Below are 25395 nucleotides of genomic sequence, written 5' to 3' on the forward strand. Positions count from 1 at the left end.
TTTTGCAGCCAAAGCTGTCATCCTGGTGTCCCAGCGTTAATGAACCTGAAGTACTTCATGCTTGGAGCGTGCATGATATCCAGGAGAAACAGGATTTCTACATACCACACTGATGTTTTTTCCCCCCTGTAAGGGATCCAGCAATACCAAACTGTTTTTTTTTTTTTGTTGTTTGTTTGTTTCTTCTGTTTTTCCAATTAAGCCAGGCAACCTTCTGACTAACTTTTGTATATAAGCTGTTTAATACTAACAAGTAGGATGTGCCAATTTATATTAGTAGCAAACTAAAATTACAGTTGTATTGTGTTAACCACTACATAAACATATAGCTTGTTACAGAAATAAGTACATTGTTATCATTTTGTTTTGTTAGAGCCTTTTTCCTTTGGAAAAATACAAGACAAGCAATAGAATTATGAAGTAATTTGCTACACAACATACAGACAAGAAACTATGTTTGGCATATAGATACCACAGAATGCCTTGGGTGGAAAGGGACTTTAAAGATCATCTAGTTCCAGCCCCTATAACAAGGGGAGAGCTGTCACCCACCGGTTCAGGCTGCCCAGGGCCCCATCCAAGATGGCCTTGAGCACCTCCAGGGACGAGGCACCCAAATCCTTTCCAGGCAGCCTGTTCCAGTGCCTCACCACCCTCTGAGTAAAAGTTCCTCCAAACGCCTAATCCAAATCTCATAGTTTCATAGATACATTAGGTTGGAAAGGACCTACAAGATCATCTAGTCCAACAATCCTCCTATCACCATCCCTACCCACTGAACTACTAAATCAAATCCCTTAGCACCTCATCTAAACACTTCTTCAACAGCGCTAGGGATGGTGCCTCAACCACCTCCCTAGGCAGGCCATTCCAGTGCCTGACCACTCTTTCAGAGAAAAAATGTTTCCTCAGGTCTAATCTAAATCTTCCCCGGCGCAACTTGTGGCCATTCCCTCTCGTCCTGTCATTATTTATCAGGGAGAAGAGGCCCACCCCCTCCTCACCACAACCCCCCTTCAGGAAGTGGTAGAGTGCAATAAGGTCTCCTCTGAGCCTCCTCTTCTCCAGACTAAACAATCCCAGCTCCCTCAGCCGCTCCTCATAAGACTTGTGCTCCAGACCCCTCACCAGTTTTGTTGCCCTTCTGCCCAATCTCCCCTCTACAAGTTTAAAACCATTCCTCCTTTTCCTATCACTATCCTCTCACACAAAAAGTTGGCCTCCCTCCTACTCAAAAGTCTAATTTAATTACTGAAATGCTGCAAAAAGGTCACCACAGAGCCTTCTGTTCTCCAGGCCAAACAAGCCCAGCTTTCTCAGCCTTTCTTCACAGAGGTGCTCCAGCCCTTTTCTCATCTTCATAGCCTTCCTCTGGACCCACTCCAACAGCTTCCATGTCTTTCTTGTGCTGGGGGCACTTGGCCTGGATACAGTACTCCAAATAAGGCCTTACGAGTGCAGAATACATGGGACAATCACCACCCTTTCCTGCTGGCCACCCCTCCTTTGCTACAGTCCAAGATACAGCTGGCCTCTTGAGCTGCAAACACACACTTAGGTAAAGCTTTTCATCTGCCAGAAACCCCCCATGTCTTCTCTGAAATACACGGAGAACAGCCATGCAATCTGTACACATATCTGGGATTGCATCATGTACTGAGGTACAGCACCTTACACTTGGACTTGTGGAGCCTCATTAGGCTCACATGGGCTTACTTCTCAGACACTCTCAGCACCATATAATACGTGCACATACAGTACAAGAGAAGATTCTTATGTCTGAGGAGCACACAGACCATTTAGACTAGGAGAGAAAAGTGCTTGTGGGGCACTGAAAAGAGTTCATGGCTTGATAAGGGAAGAAGAAATGGAGATAAAAAGTGGGAAGTTGTAGGAAACTGATCTAGATGTGAGACTGAAGACATTAATGAACTGAATACATTTTTAAATACAATGAAGAACACATTAAACAGTTCTTAATTTTAATAACTTTTTACTTCATCAGTGTTAGATTTTGCCTTCAAATCGCACTATTACATTTTAGTTCTATACTACCACTTACCTCTTTTTTTGGAAAAACTCCAATCCTACCATGAGAAACATGGTTGTTTCCCTGAAATTTCTATAGTCTTGATGCCATCTCTGCATATAAGAAAGGGTATATAGAATTTCATCCACAAACATGAAATACAAATATTTTACACATTTAGTGCTGAATACTCACAGTAAGTGATAAGGACTCTTATTAAGTTTGTATGTGGGAAAAGTCAGTCCGAATTCCCCCTCCCTCAATAAAACAAAATTATTTAATTACTACAATATTTCTAGATGAGTTTCAGGCAGGATTTTTATTAAAAAATAAAATAAATTAAAAAAAAAACCATCAGCAATGCATTATCATTTGAATTGAAAGGAACATGAAGGTTGTTTTGAACATGAAGGTTGTTTTGGAGAACCACAGTCAGAATTATGAGAATCACTATTTTCCCCCCTCAAAAAATGAGAGGCTAACAGTCTGTTTTTCCCCTTTTCATTACACAAAAAAGCGAAAGAAAGCTTTTTTATACACTCAATATTAAGTTTCATTTAAGAAAGACATAGAAAATGCCTGAACACATTCAGTAAGAAGTGACAAAAACTCAAAATGCCTTGTATAGCTTTGTTGAGTACTTCAGACTGTGGTGATGTTTATGTTGGAGCAAAATATTTGTCAACATCGCTGCATCACCACTTATAGAAAGTGACAACTAATACACTTTACTGGTGATTGTCCTATGAGAAAAGATTTTCTTTTTTGCAGTTGGCTAACCAGCTTTTAATCACTCATTAATAGTTAAATACGGGACAACATAACATAATACTTAGCCATTCAACACTAAAAGCATGAGAAGGGTTCCATGAAATGTCAATCCACTACACTGAACAAACAGTGATACAGTCTTCAGAGTAATGACTGTCTGCCTCAGGAAGGTGGCATATATCTGTAAGGGAAGAAGATTCCTCCCACTCCCTCACTCAAAGCTAAGCCCAGGATTGCTGATTCTACTAGTGCAATGACTTTCAGAAAACACTACGATATTGAGCCTTGCACGGCCTAAAAACCACAACACTCATTATGAGAATTCTTTACCCCTAATCACTGAGGGGGCATTTTAATTTAGTAGCATCTGCTGTAGGTTCTAAACCTGGTAAACAGAAATGACATGTAGACATTTTTTGCTGTTGTTTTTGAGGGCAAGATTACTCACATAGCCCTCCTGAACAAGCTCTTTTGGACCTACATGTGTAACAGTGAGGTTTAAGTGGTGAACTGGAATCTGCTCCAGACATAAATAAGGCCTTTTCAGAGGCCTTAATGAACAGTATCACACAGAATTGGAACTCATGTTGTAATGACAGCTACAGATTTAGCTTTAAATATGAGATGAAGTATTTTGGTAAATGTAGATCAAAATTGTGTAACATCTGCAATTTACTCTCTTTTTTCAAAGTTTTTTTTTTTTTTAATAGCACAGGAGGAAAAGTTAAATGCATAAACTGGTAATGTATGGTCTTGGCAAATGACAGAATCTAGTGCTAATAAGAGAATGGAATGGTTGCAAAGAAAGCTGGAGGAAAGACACAAATATGACCCTGAACCCTGTGACCCATTTCTCTAGATGTTTAAGGTTGGCCTATAGATACTTTTCATTCCTTCAACTCACAGTAGTTTCTGACTAAAGAAAGCCATGGTGTTAAATTATGAAATACTGTTAGTGACATCAAAGCACATTAAGGAGTAAGGACAGAATCAAACCTAACATTTATCTATGGCTCAAGTCAAATCTGACCTTGGAATTACAGATGTGGAAAAAAAAATGGCTTTAGATCAACTGGCCAGAGCAGCTTTCTTGTAAATAAATAGTTTCATGAACTAGTTTCATCTTCTCAAAAGGCAAAAAGAAATCTGCTAAGATAAATAAAGCTTATTGACAATTATTTGAAGTTAGTTTAATCTACAGCATAAGAAATACTGACCTCGTATTCCTCCATGTTTACTTCATCTGGCTTTATCATTTCAAGCTTAGCTTGAGCAACCTTCATTATGTTACGGCACCTTATAAAAAGCCACAAGAAATCATGAGAGAAATTTTCAGCGAGTATTATCCATATAAAGACAGCAAATTCAAACAGTATTAGAGTACAGCTTTATACAAACAACCATGGAAATGCTGTGAAAAAAATCTGCTTTCCAGTATACATTGGATAATCAGCAGAAGGCATACTTTTCAAGTATATGTGATGGACACTCATGCCATTTAAGAATTCTTTCCTGTCTTACTTTAGAGCTTGTGTTACTCATTTTTTTTTTTCAAATTTGAAGCTCAGATGGTTTGAAGCTCCCCAACACTTACTTTGTGAGAATAATATTAGAGGATTAGATCCAAAGATCTTACAGATGTCAATAAGCAGAAGTCAAATTAACACTCTACCTTTCATTCTTTATTTTGTTTTAATAAGTATATGGAATTTCAAGTACAGGGGACAGTCTTGCATTCAAATGAGTTATTCATCTAGTCTGGCGTCCCATTTTAAGAGATGCCAGGATTTATTTTCTATTGCTGGCCAGTGAAGACAGATTTTGTGACCTTACAGTGTTCCAAAAAATAGGTGCAGAGAACTGTATACAATTAGGAGCAACACTGAGGATTTCTCCTTACTTCCTACCAATAAAAACCTAACTTTCTGTTTATTTATACAGATTTTTATAAAGATTAGATTTTTATAAAATTATTCTTCTATGCATTTTATACTTTCAAACTATTAAATAGAAGATAAAGCCAAATGTGCAAACTGTTCTTCTCTTCACTATGTGCATATCTGAATATAAAAGTACATATAAAAGTGTGTCTTTACACATCACAGAATGCTCACAAACACAGAGAGACATGTTGATCTTATTACCTTTCATCAAAGCTAAGATTGTGATCTCCAAACTGTTCCAGTAATGTTCTCTCAATTATCTTCTTCGGTGCCTGGTTTTGGATGAAGTAAACTATTGCATGACGCAAACGGTAATCACACTCAGGTGGTGGATCTTCCTGGGCTAATTTTAGCAGCCGCGTGTATTCCAATTTAATTGCCTAAATAATTTTTAAAACATACATTACTCTTTCTGACTTTTAACTCAGACTTTTCAGACACTAGGAATAACTCATGCTCATAGCCCACTGACTACAAAAGAATTTTTAACAATTCCATACCCAAGCCTTCTAGTGAGTCTGAACTACAGTAATAAAAGACCTAAAAATGGTAAACCCCAACTAGGGCTGCCAAAACCCCAAGTGAACCTGTACTTCAAAAGCAATCCCAGTCCTGCACTATATCACTCTGAGAAAAGTTTTATTCAGTCCCTAAAGAGGCTTCTGTAAGTACGTACTGCCCTAAAGCAGTGATACACAGTTGAAATGCAAATACACAAATAAAATAAATTATATGTAAATTTTGATGAGCACGTGTGATTTTGAAAAAAACATGTCAGAATGGAAATCATTGTATAACAAAAATCAAGTTGCATGACCCCTAAAGAAAATACTTCAATATGGTTAGCGCTAGCCTCCCACAGGGAAAAGACACACTCCTCACTAAAGGTCAACTTTAGAGCTCATAGGAAGAGTTCACTTTGCCAGCACATTAGATTTTAATAAAACTCGTCTGTTGTGTTTGTTAGAAATGATCCATTGAAACTATACAGCACAAACGAGAGCAGCAAGAAAAATAATTAGAAAAATGGTGACAAATCTTAATGTATTCCATAATTTCTCAAAATACAGAAGCGATCAAATTACTGGCTATATTACTATCTATTTGAAACAAATGACTTAACACAACAGTTTCACACGTTAGTAGTTTCAATACCATATACAGACAAAATAAAGCTACAAACCAGGCAGAAAATGCCCATTCAATATTCCAAATCCATTTATGCCTCTACCTGGCAGTAGAACATTTCTTAACATTTAAGTATTGGAAATTTGGGCTACGAAACTCTACCAAGAACGAGACTGAACGCAGGAGTAGGATACTACTCATATATTAAACAGAGAGCATGTGGAGAGCTTTAAAACATAAGAGAACATTCTGCATTCATATTTTTAAATATTAATGTTACGTATTATTATTAAAAATGAATTTTTGAGAACCAATGATAATTATCAAAAGTCATGCATAGTATTTGTATTATCTTACATCATAACACATTCTACCATTAGAAAACCAACACATAACTAAGTTATTAATGGCTTTTTTTCTAGGGCTGGCACAAAATAAAAAGCTATTGCTATTTTGTATTTAATTCTTCAGAGAATTACTCAAACAGGAAAAATGCAAGAAAATCTAGATTTTCAAATACATATTTAGAAAAAAAATCAAATAGAATGCCACAGATTCATAAATGTTATATACTAAAAAAAAATCAACTGAATTATTCCTTTTAACAAAATACAGGAAAAAAGTATCATAAGCATTAAGCTGCTCAGTGTTCTACAAAAACCTTAAAGCAAGCATACTGCAAGGAACTGTGCATAAAGTTTAGAGGAGTATGACTGATCAATAAACATCCTACTTGCTTTGCACTAGGTTAAGTCTCAAGTCTAAGATGTAAAGTAAGAATCAAACTTTGGCAGTAACAATGACTTTCATCAAATGGGTGTCACCTGCATTATGCATAAATCAGGACATCATAGAAATAAACCTCAGGCTTTTGTAAACACTTGTTATAAAAGACAAACACATGAAGAAAAGCAGAGTATAGCAGTAAAAAAAATATTACAGAACCTTTCTGATATTAACTGTAAGGAACAGAAGGGGATTTCTCCTCATACACTTCAAAATATTAAACCTGGTACCAAGTAGAATGGCTTCATCTACAAACATCCAGACTTATATATTACTCAAAAATTGAAGCATGTTTCGGCAGTGCCAAGCTGCTTTGAACAGATTCAGCAGGAAATGAGCAAGGAGACTTTTCTACTCTCCAACAATTCAGTTTTAAAAATAGTTTCTCAAAGACAACTGCCCCCCAACCTCCACGTTTCAACTGAGTTTTTCATCAAAAAGCTTTCATCATCACACTTCATATTAAAAATAAGTAAATACATCAGTGTAATTAACCTATCTGAAAAAAAGTCTGATTTGATGAGTATGTTTTTTTTGTTTTGTTTTTAATTAAAACAGCTTGTCATTAAGTGGAAAATTTGAAAACGCAGCACTGAATCCCAAACAAAACCCACTTCATTAAAGAAAGGTTATGGCAGTTGTCTCTTCAATGCCTGATGGTAGGCATGTTTAAAAGAGAAAAATGCAATATGGTCATAACACTTTTCACAAAATATCCATTAAAAAGAAAAAAACAACAAAAAAGAATTAAAAACAAATAAACATGAGATCTATTTTTTTTCCCCATAACAAAGGATTATAGAAGTAAGGTTTATTTTGTTTTGACCATTTTTTGGGAGGGGGTTTCAAATGTTTTCTTTCAGTATAGCTGCACCATAAAAACTAAATAGAAAATGGTATTTTACTCAAGGACAGGCAAGAAACTTTTTTTTTTCTCCTTAAACAGATAAAAATTAAACATCACATTTGAGAGGATTCTACAACATGTCAAAGTAATTCCCTCACTTATACTCTGAAAATTCAAAAGATTACATGCTAAAATGTCCAGAAGTTTGTATATTTAAGAAAACTAATGCATCTTCTAATCTAATTAGTGTGTAGACTAATGACCACAAAGAGCGTAACATCCAATTCCCAGTAATAAAACACTGCAGAAATAAACTGTATTGACATCAATGCCATTAAACAAAAGAAAATCATTTTGCTTGACTAAAAATCTTTTAAGGAGGACAAAACAATAATGTTTCTTTGAAATAAACAGTTGACTAAAAACTGATGTGCCTTGGTGAAAACACCAACGTCTCAAACAGTCTAGTGAAGATATACTTCTTGTCATGAACAGGCGAAAAATAATACATATTCTTACTGATTATCCATGCAGGTCTCATCTTTCAGTTATTATTAAGAGGTAAAATACACAAAGGTATATAAGCTATTGAATTCAAGGCAGCACACTGCTAAATCAAGATGGAAATAGCTACAGATATTTCTCCTTAGCAAAGTTTCTAATTTAGTAATATTTAGATGGAAGACTGATGCCACAGAAGAATACTTATATATGCTGGAACAGTCTTAGTATGCATCAAAGGGTAGAGGGAGAAGGCATATCTAACAAAAAAAGTCAGAAATAGTTGAAAATGTTAGTTGTACCTTAAAGAACCCTGCTTCTGGCCCACACCTGTCATAAACACTCCTGGCTTTACCTATAGCCATGATAATACCTTGCATGTTCGGGGTCAGCATGACCTGCCATAAGGGATTTAAGGTAAAAGTTTGGAATGATTAATATTTTAAGTTTTAAATTCAATATGCTTTTAGTCTCATGCAAGATAAAAAAGCAACTTAATGCATGCATACACTGAAATGGCACGTTTCAATACAAGATCTGTTGTGCATGTTCTGCAAATCAGTCACGGCATGTGTATATATTTTTACTGCAAAACATATGACTTAAAGGAAGCTTAACAAAAACTGAACAAGTGTGTCAAATACAATTTAAAAAGTACATGGTCAAAACCTCCAATGAAAGGAGCATGCATTGGTTCAGCATTAGTATCCAACAGGAACTTCATACTGAATTAGTGCTGCCACATGGCCACCAAAGGATAAAATAAACTGTTTCAAATAATCATCCAATCACACTTTATATATAGTAGACACAAACATAATGAATTACACTTTGTGTATTTCAACATCAAAGTAAATGGACTCATTGCTACAATCACAATTGGTCTCTGAAGCATTTCCAGACAAAAATAAAAACATTTAACAAACACAAAACCAAACATAACACACACCTCACAGCTACTCACATCACTTATACACAAACAATATGATACCTATAGGATATTCAGTAAGACCTTTTCCCTTCAATATCTGTGAGCAAGGAAAAACTCTCCCTCCTTCCCTGCCCACAGTCTAGCTAACACAACTGGCACAGCAATAAAAACTGGCCTTTAAGATGAGAAGATGAAGAGCTAAACCCTAAACCCTCCAGAATAGTTTCCCCACACATAAGAACACCATTAAAAAAGCAAATACACTTACAAAGAAACAGTAAAATTATGAAGAAGTTAGCACGCACTAGAAAAACAATGGCATGTGGACAAGAATGCCTCAAAATTTCAAAAAAGGCTCATCTTTAAAGGTGGAGACTGCACATTTGTGAAAAGAGTAACAGTGTGATTATGTCATTTAAATAATTTTATCCCCCCATCCCCCACTCTTAGTTGCAATTGCTCATAATTACGAAAGATCCTCATAGCCTACCAGTAACATATGCCCACATAGCTGAGGATATGGGCTGCATCAACTCTAACCCCAAACCAAAACAAGCATGGAATAAGCAGTGTTAAGGCAGAACAGTGACCCCGTGGCAGCGCTTTCTGTTGTTAAAATAGGTCAGCAGAAAATACTGTCTCCTGCAATAATGCAACTCTATCATCCGTTTCTCCAATAGTATCAGGGATGCTTACTACTCTGTGTCTGAACTGGAAAAAAGCCAACAACAATATACTTTTTTAAGCCTTGGAAAAAAGTCACTTCCAGCAGCCACATCAGTTTCAGGTTATTTCCATGGATAATCAAATCCTCAAAGTTTAAAAAGCTTAACATCAGCACATAAGAGATTGTACTAGAACATTACCATTATTAGACTGACAAGAAAGCACAAACATTAAGAACACCACTCTCTATCCTGATAATTTTTAAATAATGTAGTAGTCCACACTCTACCACTAGCATTCCAAAGACTATCTGGCCTAGCACAAACATTCAACTTCCACAGCTAAAAAGACATATATACCTCTAGTGTACACAGTACCATGCAAAGCGTGCCCAATTCGAGTAGCTAGTGCTTTCCTTTCATACTTCATTACAAATTAAGACGTCACTACAGTTACAAATCGTTAAGCGTATAGTTATGCACAGATTTGTTAGGTGTCATGATGTGCAAACATGCCAAAAATTCTCATCAGGCAGCACAAGAAAGCACCAAGTAGGAACGGTGCACACAATTGCAATCAAATGTACCTCATCGTCATAACCCCCCTCCTCTGACTCAATCACAAAAGTCCCTACATCAGGAATCGCCACCTCTACAACTCGCTGGTTAGGAGCTGGTTGAGATGAGGCTTTATCAGAGCTCTGCAGAAGAAAATCATGATCAGTATGTGTGTCAGGAAGGGGAATCACACAGAGAAAAATCACAGAGAGACCCAAGCTAACAGGCTGATCAAATAAAATGAAGCACACTTCTGAAGTTCATTTCTGACAAAAATGATAAATGTCACTTCTATTCTCTTAATTACTTACAGTTTACTTTAAGTAGCACATTTTACAATTAAGTTAGAATTATTAAAAAAATTCCTTTTTTCCTTTATTCATTAATTACATCTTCATAGGCTGGTACGCCACTACCACAGCTATGTAGCAACAGATTCAAAGCGTTTTTTTTTAAGGATGGGTCTATGAACCACCATTTCTTTTCATACTGTCATACAGTTAATAAAGTTAAATGTTTGTGACTGTCATACAGTCATAAAGTTAAATATAACTGAGGGATCTGAAGAATTCACACTACGAAATGGCAGAAAGTCAAAGGCTAACATTTTGTGATGCACTTTAAAAACAAAAATACAAAAAGCCTCTAGCAATTAAGGTATTAGAAAATATTTAAAGGTGCATTATACTCGACAGGTATATTTTTAGAGAAATAATTGCACAGAGAACCAAAGGAAAATCGTGTTAGTCACCAAAATTCTTATGTTAAAGCAAACTTTTAAACAACTGAGATGATCCCAGCTACTGCATTCTATCATTTTATGATTACCAGTTTACAGCACTTGCAGCACTCCAACCTTAACTCTAATCTAAGCAATGACAGAGTGCAGAAAGAATTCTGTGCTGCTGTTCTATAGCAATTACAATGGCTTTATTTTCTAACAAAAAATTCCAGAAACACACACAGTATCCATTTATACCCAGCATTGTAGAAATACAAAGACTGCAGAGAATCAAATAAATAAAAAAGAACAAAGGGCGGAAAATGGACACAGACAATCATGTGGTGAGCAACCAATAATTCTGTTTGTTATATGCTGGTTTTACTTTTTCTAAAATGGACAAACAAAAGGTGGAAGAAAGGGATATGTGACTGCACGTCAGAATGAAGATGAAAGTAGAATAATTAAAGAGTGTGACAGTACACTCTAAAGGAAGCACAGTTCAATCTAAGTTAAATTCAGGTAAACAGAAGGTAGCCCTTATACGTTAACAGAGTAGCCTCAGATTAGCTAGCAAGCAGTTTTATATTTTAACAGCATTAGGACTGCGTAAATAAGATAATTTGTGGGATTTGGGTTTGTTTCTTCATTCTTGGTTTTGGTTTGTAGGTGTGCTGGTTTGTTTGTTTTTTCTTTTTGCTTTTAAGGAGCCATTCCCTTTGATCAAGGCAGTAGAAATCAATAACAGGAATAAGTAGGCCTACATCTGCCTCACTCAGTGGTTTCCCAGACTCTGTCTTGCACAGCTCTAAGTCTGATGACTGTGCACAATGTCTAGCCTAAACAGAAAAGCTTGGTCCATTGAATCGTGTATCTAAAATTCTTCCATACCCCACCGTAATGACACCTAGAGACCCTAACAAGAGGAAGGCATCAGGCAAGACATTTAATCATGACCTGGATAACAGCATGGCTACCCCCTCAGAGATAACTCATATTAGGACAGAGGTATTATGAGAGGTATAAGTAACTCATATTAAGCGGGCTCCCCCTTAGCTGGTCTCTGCTGTAAGAACTCAACAAAGCCACATATGCAGTAGCCTAAATTATTAGTGGTAGAGTATTTCTTAATATATGATTCATTTCCCTGCTGTTTTTGATTCTGCTTTAGCAGAGAAAACATGTTCCTTTGCTCCCCTCACAGCACAGGAGAGAGGAATGGAATACACTTCAGACAGAAAAGTTAACAAGTTGTCACATGATTTTTAACAGCTTTAAAAAGATTCTCCCATTGGCCACAAACTTATCTGGACCCAAACTGCTTTTGTTGAAAAAGAATTTATTCTAGAATTTAGGAAATATATTTGAAATCTTGAGCACATCTAACTTGTTTATATCACTACATATCACTGTTACTAGTTGTGTCTAAAAGAAGCTACACTGTGTGTTTAGCATGTTTTGTTCTGTGGGATATGGTTCCAAGTCAGACAAATATATTACTTTAAAAGATTATTCTTTTTTTTTTCCTGGCAAAAATAGAGAAGCAAAATACGCTTGCTGAAAGAAAGCACTTAAACATTTCTTTCTCTAACAGTTTGTGAAGCAGTCAATTTCCAGTTCTCAGTATTTATTCAGGCATGAACTGAAAACAGTATCACTCAAAAGTAATTCTTATTACCATTTTAACATATGCATCTGATTAATCACAAAATCAATTCCCATAAACTTGTGAATTTACACTAAGCCTGCAGAATACTGTTGAACTAAGAGCCTTATCATATTACAGATTTTCTTGACCATTGTTGAGCTTTCTTCTATAGACATAGTATTCAGAAAAATAACTTTTTGAAAGCTATTTCAAGTTTCGTATCTCTTTCAAGATAACTCACATTCTCAAATTACTCTGGTAAAAATCAATGTTTAAAGTGGCATTTCTCAAGTCTTTTACAGGCAGTGTCAGTGTTAACTCCTCAAAATACATTGAACCACCTAATATATTGAAAGGTTGTTTGATGGTGGGCACAATATGATCACCATCTGAGCAATATACTGTACTCTCAGCAAGTACTTTAATCACAGAGAGTACATCTACTTATAATATTTTATTTCTACTGTCTTCCCTAACATAGTACATGCCTTCTGGATGAACTTGCAGTGTTCAAGATGCTCTGAAGAATAAATACATCTTTGCTCATTTTTGTTTCTCTGCTCTTCCCCCTCACCTTTGAGCAGCTATTATCCTTTGCACTTGCAAAATAAAAGAAAGAGTTATTTCAAGCTTGAAAATATGCTCACCGTATCCATTATAGCTTCTGGACCTCTATCTTCTTGTTCAGCTAAAGCTTTATTGATTGCTTGTACAGAATCTTCTTTTAAGTGCTTTGAAAGATCAGTTCTTGATGGCTGCTCTAAATATTCTGGTTCTCCTGCTTGAACTTAGTGACAGAAATAAGATAATTCCATATGTTAGCAGCAGCATGAATTCTAAATCCATCAAATTTATTTGGATCATCAAGACAAGGTAACCCACACAGAAGATACAGGGTGGGTCACAACATTCACAAATCCAACTTTTTGTCCAACGACATTTTGAAAGCTTTCATATAGATTGATGCATAATTTTAAATTATGGACCAAATACACCTGTACTGACTAGAGATCCATTAAGGTTTAAATAAGGGGTGTTCAATCACATTAAGGACAACTGAAAAAAGAAATGAGGATCTACGTAGACTTTAGTAGTATGCTAAATGATCTGCAGACACATGACTTCAGGTGTATTTTTACATTGCAAAATAATCAGAAAATAAAAATTAAGTACAAAACTAAGAGGGAAAAGGCAAAATAAAATAAAGAAACAAAATGAAAAAAAGAAAATCAGATTAAAATTCAAATGCAGTTACCTTGGTCAGGTAAATAATTAAAATTCAAGATTACACAAATTAGTATATATTCCCATTGTAAGCATCTAAACAATTTATATAGAAACCAGTGGTTTTTCATTCTATTCCTTTTATGAACAAGTAGAAACAGCTAACCTGGAGCAGGTGAGGGTGCTGGTGCTCTGGGAATTTGAGACAGCAATTTTTCCTGCTGTGCTTTCTGAGCAAGTTCTGCGTCCCATTCTTCAAGTTCTTTTTCAAAACGTTTATTGTCTTCCTTAACATAATCCCTTAGATCAGAAGGCAACGTGTCCATTCCTACAAGTATCTGCCCAGTTTCTTTGTTAAACTCCTCTGCAGTAAAACACAATTTATATTTCAGACAAAACAACAGGGAGAAAAATATGTCAAGTTTTCCCAAGTGAATTACTTAAAGCCATTACTACATCAAATCTCCCAAACTGTCTTACCTTTAACTTTTCTTAACATCTATTGGACACACTTCTGCAATAGAACGTATTCCTACTGCAATCTTTTCACAAATTCTTGGGCATCGTTAGATCATTACTATTTTGAACAATAAGTCTTCTGAACCTGCAGAGGTCCCCTCCAATCCCCTGATTCTGTGACCGTCTATCAGATACTGAAGGATGAATTAATCTAACTGTTCCCCTAGCAAACAGGCCTCCATATTACTACAGAGCTTATAAACCTGATGGCTGCAAGTCTACTATTCATCTGGCAGTATAGAAACAAAGATTACTATCAGTTTTCATTTAAAAACTGAACAAATGCATATTCTACCTTTTTGGTGCATGAACAGACAGCAACATTAAAGTTTTAAGTCATCCGTTACTGACAGTGAGGAGGTACTGTAACAGGCTGCTCAGAGAGGTTAATGATGCCCCATCCCTGGATGTGTTTAAGGCCAGGTTGGATGGGGCACTGAGCAATCTGATCTACTATGTGATCTAGCAGCTGGCAACCCTGCCTGTGGCAGGGGAGATGGAATTTGATGATCCTTGAGGTCCCTTCCAATGGCAAGCCATTCTATGATTCATTCTACAATTCTATGAATCTGGTCATTTCCAGTCAGCCTCCTAACAAATGTTAACAGGGCCTATAAAGCTTGTATTAAGGGTTTTCACTCCCTCGAAGTATTTCCATAAGAGCCCTATAGTCACATACAACAACAGGACCTGAAAAAAATATATCCAAATCCATACACTTATTTAGTTTAACATATGGTTGGTAGGTCTATATAGGGATATATTTCGATATCCTGATAAAAGTGTCACATTCCCACTCTCCAGTAAAATTAATTTAAGTTCCAAAGCTTATGAAGAAGATTTTAATGTCAAGGGTCACTTCTGCACTTCCTTATTTCTATTCAGCTATTCAGGAGATAACACCTTGAAAACACTGAGCATATGATAATAAAAAATCTTTAAAAATTAGCGATCTTAAGTTATTTTTGCTTTCTTAATAATGCCAAAACACTACAGTTATCTCTTCAATCTGAAAGTTGAAAAAAAATTATTTACTCTTCAGAAGCAATTTCACTGACAGTTTTGAATATAAACTGAATTTTCAGTAATTTTTATAGCCATTTCAAAAATCTGGAAATCCACCAGGAAAAAGCTCTCCTTATAAATGCATTCAGGAATTGTATATCATGAAAACCAAACAAACATTACCTTCTATCAAGTACTGTTCCTTGTCGTTGATATACATCAGACAATATGCACTGGCATTCCTGTAACCACCAAAAGAGTCCCGTTCCAATTCTTCCCAAGTTGACTTTGTCACAGAAATGTCATTGTACTTCATCCACCTGTTCTGATGGTGATCATAAATATATGCCCAGTAATGTCCTGCATTAGCTTGACCTTCATGAACCAACACAGCATGCAATCTATAAGGAACCTAAGAAAACAAACCAAAATTGTCAAACGCTACTTGTCAGCATTTTGTTCTGACTATCCACCAATAATAATTGCTACTTTAAGAGGAATGAAAGTAAAGAGGACCAAAATATGACAGACGGAAACCAAAAAGCTTAAATCAGCAAAGCATTAAGAAAAATGACTTTGAATTATTTAAGTTAACCATTATGAGTGAAGAGATCTTAAATACATTAGTAAGCCTGCAGCCGAAATGCCTGCTCTACTCTTTACTGCAAGGTGACCTCTTCAGTAAGAATGTTAAGAAATTAACAATTTTTGTATCTCCAGAAAAAAAACTCAATATGTCAGTCTTAAGCATCTACCATTTGCTCCAGTCCTGACCCAGTAACTTGATACTCAATATTGTAAGGTATGTGTGAATTCAAGTTAATAAACTTTGTGCTCTCTATGTGCTACAGAGTGCTATACAGTGACTTTATTTAAAGGACTAACTGGGAATTTTAGTACTTCCATTTCCAAAGGGTAAAATTCTTCAAGTGAAAACTACAATTGTATATCAAATGTATCATAAAATCATTGCTAAGAGAAGGCTGGAACACATAAAGAAGTTTTCTCTTTAACCTCCCGCAGAGAAGGAAGATAAGTTTTTGGACCAATGTAAAAAATACCATAGTTTACATGTGCTCATTCACAAGCAAGAGAAATGGAATACTTAGCTCCTACTTAAGTCACTGGAAGTTTGAAGAAGAGATAAGAGTAAGTGCTTCCTTACTTAGAAACAATTTAAAGTACCTTAGTGATTGGCCTGTTTTAACCTCCTGAAACAGTGCATGCAACATAACAGAAAAAACTAATCTTCCCTGCTATGCCCAACATGCCTGAATGATAGCAGCTATGCTAGGATGAAAAATCTGACAACTTTTACTGCAGTACCAGTCCCTACTGTGGGTAAAATGTCTACTTAAAACGCTGTAGTAAATATTAGTTTTAAATATCATTTAAGCACCAAAGTAATCAGTAACCACAAATACACATCCAACTACAACTTCAACTCGCTGAAGTTGTTTTTAACCTCATCTTTCTCTTTCAAACTATATGGAAATGCTGAAGATTTTGAAACCTCCCTTGAACTGTAAAGCTGTCTGACTGCACTGCAGCTGAAGTCAAACAGACTGTAATCCCAGAGACCAAACCGCACTGTAAATCTCTCAAACCCAAGAAGAAATTCAAAGCAAGTCCTTAAATCTGAATATGCTGGGGGGTGGGGGTTTAACATCTCATCAAAACAGCATGAAAGGTTTTTTTTTAAATGACTGCAAGTCACTGTATATGCATACAAGTATATGCAAACCTTGATTAAAAAGGGTAAACAAAGTCTCTTAAGACTTCAGTGATACAATTTCCTCATTGTAAAACAGAACAGTTCAATCTCGGGTGAATTTAAATCCTTTTGCTCTCTTCCAGCTCTGTAGGGCTGGCTGTCTGGCACTCCTCCATGCTCAGTTTCCAGGAACGTGCCCCCATAGATTCCTTGACTGAGGGACATGTAAGCTTGCTACATCTACAATACGCCATACACCAATGACAATTAAAAGCTGAAGGCAACAGACCAAGTAAACAGCCTGCATTAAGCTTCGTAGCTTACACTTACTACTTACGAAACAGAAATGGAACTTCAATACCCTCTTCACACGCAGTTACAGAACAGATATATCAGAGCAACAAAACAAAACAAAACGAACATACCCCAAACCAAAATAGCAGCCTGGTGGAAAAAATTATGAAAATCAGAATGGCATCCTTGCAATGGTAACAATAAGACTGACATGAAGAATACTACACAGTATGCACCGCTGGCCAGCGTATTATTTTAAGAAGAGTAGGAGGATTAGAAACAATAAATTTTTATAAAAACAACATTTTCAAATGGCAGGTGACATCTCTGATTGTATGACTTTTCCTGATCCAGTTGACAGTGAACTTGTATGTTACATGTCTGAATGGCAAAACCAGTGATAGGGGATAAAACTACCAATCTAAGCAACTCTGGTGAACAGTCGCTATAGCAATCCTCTTCACAATTGCAAGCTACCTCGGGTGTATTTTTCCCCTTTTGGTTTCTATGTTGCCAAGTTAGAAAACAGAGGGCAATGTTCCTTCTTTAAGACATGCACAGTAATCTATCATACACGTTATTGCTGAAGTCATCTGCTATATCAGGGTAACAACCATTGATGTCAACTCTGCTCTTTATATACAACAGAGTTCTTTGAACCGTAAGAGAAAAAACATGCTATGAAGCTTTCTTTTGTTCAAACTCAGGCTAGATGTTGCTTCTCCAGCACTTAATTTTCCCCTAAGAGCACATTCAAGGAAGGAAGAAAATAAAATGGGAATGAAATAAGCCGTTGATGAAGTTAATTCAGGAGGATGAAGCAAATTCAGGAATTTATGCCATGAAGATAATATTAAGCTATTGAACCTGTCTGAAATCATAGACTGGAAGTGTAGGTTACTATGCTGCAGCTCAGCCTTTTTCATGTGCATGGGTAATTTCTTCCATTCTCTAGAAGCTTTGTGGTATTGATCTTTCCCTCTAAATGATACAATTATAGGAAGTAAGAGCTTTTATTTTGTGAGTCAATAAGGTCTGGAAACACAAAATCAGACTTTTTAAGGAAAGTATTTCTATTTGCAGAATAAATAATAGTGTTTGTATGAACTACTTAAGAAGCTCCTTATTTTCTCTTTGTGTTCTCCATTTATTCTAAGGAAACCACAGATGTCCTGAGTCCCTTGTAAAAAAAAAAAAGACCCCTAACAAGCACTTAGCAACATACATCACAACTTTCAGGTGTGGCACAGAAACACCCTCTGCAGAATTACATCTTCCTCTATCTCTGGAATTTTCTTTCAAAATAAAATAAAATAAAATCTACACCATTCTATATGTACTAGGAAAAAGTGTTTTACTAATCTAATTTTTCCAGCGTGATGATTGCCGACATATCCTAGTTCTACGAGGAACACATCCAAATGTGTTTCCTCCTATAAAAACATGAGCCAACAAGGGTAGTTATTTGGGTGTGAAAGAACAAATTACTTCATTTTAGTGTTAAATTACTTAGACTGTAGCCTTCCTGTCACAAGTATTAATAAAAAATAGAAAGCCTGTCAGTAACAAGGTTAAAGAAAGCCATCTAGCAGAGTGCTTGAAACTCTTAGCAACAGAGTTCAGCTGCCATAAACAAGCTGTGTACAAAATGAAAATGTACCTCACGGAAAACTAAGCTGGACAGATCTAACTTGGAAGGAAAGTAGCCCTTGCTACTAACAGAAAGTAACTGAGGAAGTAAGGTTTACCCTTAAAACCCGTCTAGAGTGCGAACATGAACATGTGAACACATGAAATACTGCAGGAGCCACAGTTCCACTGTAAAGCATTCTAAAACTGCTATTTTGATTACAGAGCAGAAGAATCTCCCTAAAATTCTCCTTAGATAAACAAAACAGACAAAGAAAAACCGAAACGATAAAGAACAAAAAGAGGCACTTTGGCATTAACATTATTATTATAACTACATTATTAAATAAAACCAGGAGCTGCAAATTCCCAGATCTTAGTACAGAAGTTGCAATTTGCAATGGCAACAAACACTGAGTATAAAGTATAAGAAAACAATAGTTTTGCCACTATAAAGAAATTAGACTACCTAGCATTCAGGGTTAAACTAGGGTGAGACAATTTTACCGTTGTATGAAAACTAAAGTTCTGTATTCGAGTCAAAAGACCTGATGGCAACTGCTTTGGTTTTTCACCACAAAGTTGCTAAAACTTATGTATGTCATGTTATATGTATCTCATCTCATGTGTAAAATACTGTAGTGTTGTCTTTCATCTGACTGTGCATAACTAGAAGGCTTGCAAAACCCATTATGATTTTCCATGAAATTTCTCAAGCCACTGTATATAATAGTTGTATACTTGCTCACTTCTCAAGCATCTTATTATCTGATGCTGAAAATGTACTTACTTGGATCATTGTTTTGTCAAAGTACATCAATTCAATTGTCCGATGTATTCTAGATATACTTTCTTGTAAATCTAAAAGAAAAATAAGAATAGAAATTATTTTCTATTAAGCTGCATAATTGTGCCAGGCTACACCTTCTTTTCTTTTTTTCTCATTAAAGGCTCAAACAAAGGTACGTGTCACATTTACTGCATCTGCATCTACCTATAAGCCAAACAGCAAATCTCAAATGAGAAAGTAGATGATGATTTGTGACCCACTGTTGCTCACTTCCTAGAGATAAACTAATTCCACCTCCCACCGTAAGGTCTATCCACTCCAGAAAGACTGCTCAAAAATAAACTGAATTTTAACTCACTCAAGGGGACACCCTGCCCTGAACATCTCTTACATTAAGAGACAAGACAGGCCCAGCCCACTATCGCATCGACAACAAGAATGTATTTGCAGACAGTCCTTCAGTGTAGATCCCACTTCATTTTGCTATCTCCGTTACCAAACACAAAGAACACTCAATGCCCAGCACCTTCAGTTTATACAACATCAGTCTACTAAGATGTGTAACTAATTTCCCTCCCTATGTCCTAGGGGTACTTTCAGATGTATGAAACAAACAACTCAACACACACAGACATTAAGACTATTTCTCCCCCTTCCAAATTCCACATATCTTTTCTAACTGCAACTCCAGACTCCAGACTGTGCCAATACCTCTAGTGTCGTTTTCTACTTCTGTCCTCCAGCGATGCAGACAGCCTTCCAGGACAGAAAGCTCTTCTTCAGTGATGTGCCTTGGTGCTGGATGCATTGGCAGATCAGGAGGAATCCGTGATTGCGTGAATGGTTTATGTATTACAGATCTTTGTACAGGAGATGTGCTTGGAACATCTGAAGAAGAAGGCCCCTGCTGCTCTATTGTGCTGCATTCATTCACAACATAAAATACCAAAATTAAATCAACAAGTACACAAACTAAAAGCTGCACAATAAAAAGAAGTTTTGGTTTTTTTACTTGAATAGAAACATTTTAAGGGTAACTACCAACAGAGCAATCCAAAAAAGACACCTAAAATATCAATACAAAAATTACTTAATAATGCCTGGAAACTTTGGTGCAACGTTAGCACAGTGACAACTGTGGTTGCTATTATCAAAGTTAAAGGAATTGGATCAGCCAAGCCACAATTTGCTTTACTTGAAATACTATTCAACACTTTCAAATAATGTCACAAAAGTAATCAGTGTAGTGATTGTGTAGTTTGAAATATTTACTGCTAAACTGCAGACAGACAAGTTACAGCAACATGTTTTTTGGCCTATGGACCATAAAATCCAATACATGCAGCTTTGTGTTTAACAACTTTATGTCTTAAACCTAGCAGGCTTTCTTTTCCTGATCACCTACCTAGTGCATATGTTAACTGAAGAGCAGCAATGAAAGAGCCTCTAATATTTATGGTACACTAGGAATTTAGTATCAAATCATCTGAACTTGTTTCAAACAAGTCTTGTAACTTGAAGTAGCCAACTTAGGAAAATTCAATGAAATAAGAAAAACATTAAAAATCTGTTAATGCTTTTTCTGTTCCCATTAATCCTAGGCATAACATGAATCTGAAGATCATCCTAGCAATCCACTACTTGTTTACTTTGGGTATGGCATCACGATACAGCCTGAGGAATCTGGAGTCTTTAGTAGCTGAGAAAGATGACAGAACATTAAGAGCTTACAATGTCACTCTACCTGACGTGTTCATGTTTCTACAGGCTGTCAAAAAAAAAAAACCAAAAAAACAGCACTCTAGACATGGTATGCCATGCAATCTTTCAAAAGTTTTTCTTCTTTTATAATACAAAAGTAACTACCACTGACTGATATCAGTAAGATTTAAAAATATTTTAAAATCTTTTTTGATGAATTTTCTTCACTTCTCTGTAGTACTAAGATAAATACCTTGACTGAACCAGAACCTAGAATCTTACTTCCAGACTGCAAAATAAAGAGCTCTGTTAGAAATTGTTAGTGTCCACCTATCCTAACTGACACTACTCTACTCTACTTTATTAAGTATTACTAAATCTTCTAGCTTCAACAATGAGAAGAATAGCATTATTGGATATTTATCTCCCTAGTACTTTGGCTATAATGAACTTAAAAACTCACACCATTAGGTACCTGAAAATCTCAGTCAGAAATGTAAGGAGCCAAGCAGAAAAGTTTAAGTCTCAGGCAAAACTAAAAGAAAGTCTATACCAGAAACCTGGAAGATCTGCAGCACATACATGATGCTCAAATTCAGAATCTTAATACATTCCACGTGGGAAACAGTAACCTCATCAGATATTGTGATGATTAGGAACTATAGGCATCCTATTTCAGTAAAGCAAAAGACAATGACCTGCTGATAAAAAACTATACAAGTAATGATATTTAGGACCATCAAGCACTACAGTTCTTGTGTTTTGATTAAAAGTGACAGTTCTCCACTAAGGAAGTACTCATAAGCACATTAGACAGCTCCGGATTATTAAAATTTGGTTTTATTTCTTTTTAATTCTATCATGCTGAAAAATACATCTAGGGAGAAAACTTTACACTATAACTCTCAGGAGACACCCAGTTGAAACAGATTTCTTCCCCTCTCTCTCAGCTACTTGTATCTCACACTGGAAGGAGGGTGCCCTTACCTGGGTGAGGTCTGGGCAGGCAGCGTCCCACTGGAGGGGGCACTAGCACCCAGGTCATCCACTGGAGATGTGCACACTGGCTTGCTGGATGCAAACTCCAAGGCGTACTGCAGGACATCTACCAAGGGGAATCGTTTAGGACCAGAACCATAGCTTAAATATCTGTTAACCATAAAATGTATTAATGCCATCACTCACATATACAAAAAAAAAAAAAAAAAGAAAGGAAGAAAGAAAAAAAAGCCACAACCAAAACCATAACACACATACATACAAAAGAATAAACACCAAAAAAAAAAAAAGATTTTTTATCTGGTTGACTGCAAGTAAATAAAGCACACCTTTTCTAGCAAGTTTCACACATCATAACTACCACAATTAAATAGTTTCCAAATGAAACACTAAAAGAAAAGAGATAAAGCAGTGAAAATTAGAGCAAATAACTACACTCAAAAGTGTAGAGCTGAAAGGAGTTATTCTGTTCTACATAGCCTATAACATTATTTACATTTACACTGTAAACAGTTATCTATAGTACCGTTCTAATCTCTGTTGTAAAACCGTGAGATACTCTTTGAGTCTCTTGATTTCATCCCGTTTAATTCTTGTTAATTCTCTGTTTTTGTGCATATATCTGTAAAACATGAAGGTTACAAACATATATCAGCTCATATAATTCCAGCACTGAAACACAAACCTGCAGCCAGCTACTCTACTTGGTGCTAAAAAATTACTCTTGCTCTCCAGAATTTGTTTTACCTACAATGTGTTAACTAGTAAAACAGAGCTGAGAAGTAAACAGTAAGCCAATTAAGCCTCCCTGCCATACCTTCCAGTAGAGATTTTATCACTAGTGTCAAAAGCTCTGTTCATATCATGAACGTGTCTTATAGATATATTAGAAACATATTAGAAAAGTTCTAAATTAAGTGGTTTTACTAGCAGCCATGTAGCAATATTCCTGTTTCAATGTTCAGGCTCACAAATAACATTTAGTAGCTAACTGAAAGCCATGACGATAGTTCACCTCTACATACAGACACCATGCACTGATACTGCAGATCCTTATATTCTGAGTATCTTCATACTGTGCAGTCTATCTGGAACACCATGAAATAGCTGACTTCTCACTCTCTTTCCTGAACTGACCAATAAACACTGCAAGACAGTGACATTTTTTGGAGTATTTTGCCTGTATATACAACTGTCTAGCAATAAGTTAAAGACTGAAGCACAAGAAGGTTTTGGTATGATGTAGTATTATGCCTTAAATTGTCATGTATGTGTATGTTCTGGAACAGTCACTAAAACCTATGAATTTATGACATTTTCAGCTAGTACAGAAACTTACACTAGCAACTTTACCAACTCATGAAATTAAATTTATATTCATACTAAGGCTAGTATACTGTACCTGTCCAGATACAAAATTGGAGGAAATTCTAATTTGTTGTGTATCTTCTCTGGTCTCCCCAAAGCCTGATTAAACTCAAATCTTGACAGCTCGAAAGTTAAGACAGGAGGAAGCTCAGTGAACCAGTGCTGAACAAAACAAAGATAAAATCCCGCAATGAATGCTTTCAGTAACAGAACTTCAGTAATAATGGTAGTTGCATATTGACACAGCTGTAGAAGAGATTTTAGAGAGTGCATCAGCATAAGCTTTCCAAAGTTCCCATCTTTTCAACCCTGCTGAAAACAGAGACCATACGTCAGAGCATTTCAACTCACCTACTGCTTACTGCATTAAACCACAGCACACTGGAAGGCTGCTTACTTTTTCACATTCATCTCACTAAAAGCAATCCCCACTTGAATGTCCCTGCCTTTCCAAGTGTCCTATTCTCCTTTAACTCTCAAAGGCCATTGAAAGACTTGTTTATACTTTATGAAGTGTTTCTCCCTCAAGTTCATTCGGATTTGAGTTTCAGACCCTTTCATTCAACTGATAACACTCAGTTTCTAATGACCTCCTCAAAAGCAAGATCAGTAAGTACTCCATGCCACATTAGATAATCAGTGCTGTAAACTGATGCTTTTTCTTGAAATCTCACTTGTACAAGTAATATATTTTAAAAGTTCTTTTCACTTCTCTAATCGCTGCTAACCTGTCAATTAAGCAACCCATGTTACTATCACCTCATCCCAGCTTCCTCTGAGTATTCAACAGGGGTCTATCCTTAGCCTCTTTTTATATTTTGTTTCTTAATGAACACAACAAGACAAACTCAGCTCCATCTCCAGCATTAGAGTTCCTTTTTTTCCCCTCCATTCTCCAAAATAAAAAGCCTGGTCTATCCACTCATGGATGTGTCACATGTTCTGTATGTCTAACCATTAAGACAGGCTTTTGATTGCTGTGGGCATGACTGTCACACAATTCTGATGTAAAGTGCCCAATGCATTTGACTCGTGGCTCATTTCAAGCTCTCTATCCAGTGAAACGTCTCAAATATTCATTTCATGTAACACCTCCACAACAGGCTTTTCTTTCCTTGTTCATGGAAAAATTTCTAGTCTAGGTTCTCACCATAACACGTCAGTGCAATGTTTCCTCTTTGTCCAGCTTTAGCAGTCACACGCACAGCTATGAAGGAAGTTGCTGAATTTTCCTAGTTCATTTCCTTCAGAGGCACTTTCTCTGCATGCAAAATGAACTGTCTTGCCTTTTCTTGGTTATGTCAGCCTTCACTACCTATTCCTTAGTTTTAAAGGAGACAGTTTCTAACTTATGTCTTCCAACTCCTTCAAACACAAGTAAATTTCAATGCTGAAATTAGCAAAACCAAATCACAATCCTTTCCTAAAGCCCTTATACTGAAAGGTCCCCAAACCATTTAATGATTAAACTGCAAATGTGCTGAAGCTCATCAACATCAACAATGCTGTGATAAATTTGATCTAGTTTTCTCCAAACTTAGAATCCCATGTACATGCATTGACCACCATCTTCTCCTGAATTTGTATTAAGTTCCTTGAGACAGGCAATGCTCTCTTTTCCATA

The 25395-nt window shown here is 36.2% G+C and overlaps 1 protein-coding gene across 3 annotated transcripts in view; it reads right to left on the bottom strand.

Moving 5' to 3' along the window:
- USP25 (ubiquitin specific peptidase 25) overlaps positions 1-25395 on the bottom strand; it is an 89586-nt gene that overhangs the window by 4960 nt on the left and 59231 nt on the right. For 2 of the 3 annotated variants that reach the window (XM_065741850.1, XM_065741852.1), the window contains exons 11-23: positions 23806-23933; positions 22930-23025; positions 22392-22553; positions 20415-20623; positions 19704-19774; positions 15460-15688; positions 13919-14116; positions 13176-13315; positions 10189-10302; positions 8308-8403; positions 4945-5123; positions 4018-4096; positions 2063-2142 (exon numbers count right to left, since the gene is read on the bottom strand). In XM_065741850.1, the coding sequence (XP_065597922.1) occupies positions 2063-2142; positions 4018-4096; positions 4945-5123; positions 8308-8403; positions 10189-10302; positions 13176-13315; positions 13919-14116; positions 15460-15688; positions 19704-19774; positions 20415-20623; positions 22392-22553; positions 22930-23025; positions 23806-23933 (1781 nt within the window). The remainder of the gene's footprint in view (positions 1-2062; positions 2143-4017; positions 4097-4944; positions 5124-8307; positions 8404-10188; positions 10303-13175; positions 13316-13918; positions 14117-15459; positions 15689-19703; positions 19775-20414; positions 20624-22391; positions 22554-22929; positions 23026-23805; positions 23934-25395) is intronic. The other variant, XM_065741851.1, reaches the window with a different exon arrangement.

The sequence above is a fragment of the Cyrtonyx montezumae genome, unplaced genomic scaffold, assembly GCF_038088225.1.
Source record: "Cyrtonyx montezumae isolate F1298 unplaced genomic scaffold, pur_monq_1.0 scaffold_3, whole genome shotgun sequence".
NCBI classification, from domain to species: domain Eukaryota; kingdom Metazoa; phylum Chordata; class Aves; order Galliformes; family Odontophoridae; genus Cyrtonyx; species Cyrtonyx montezumae.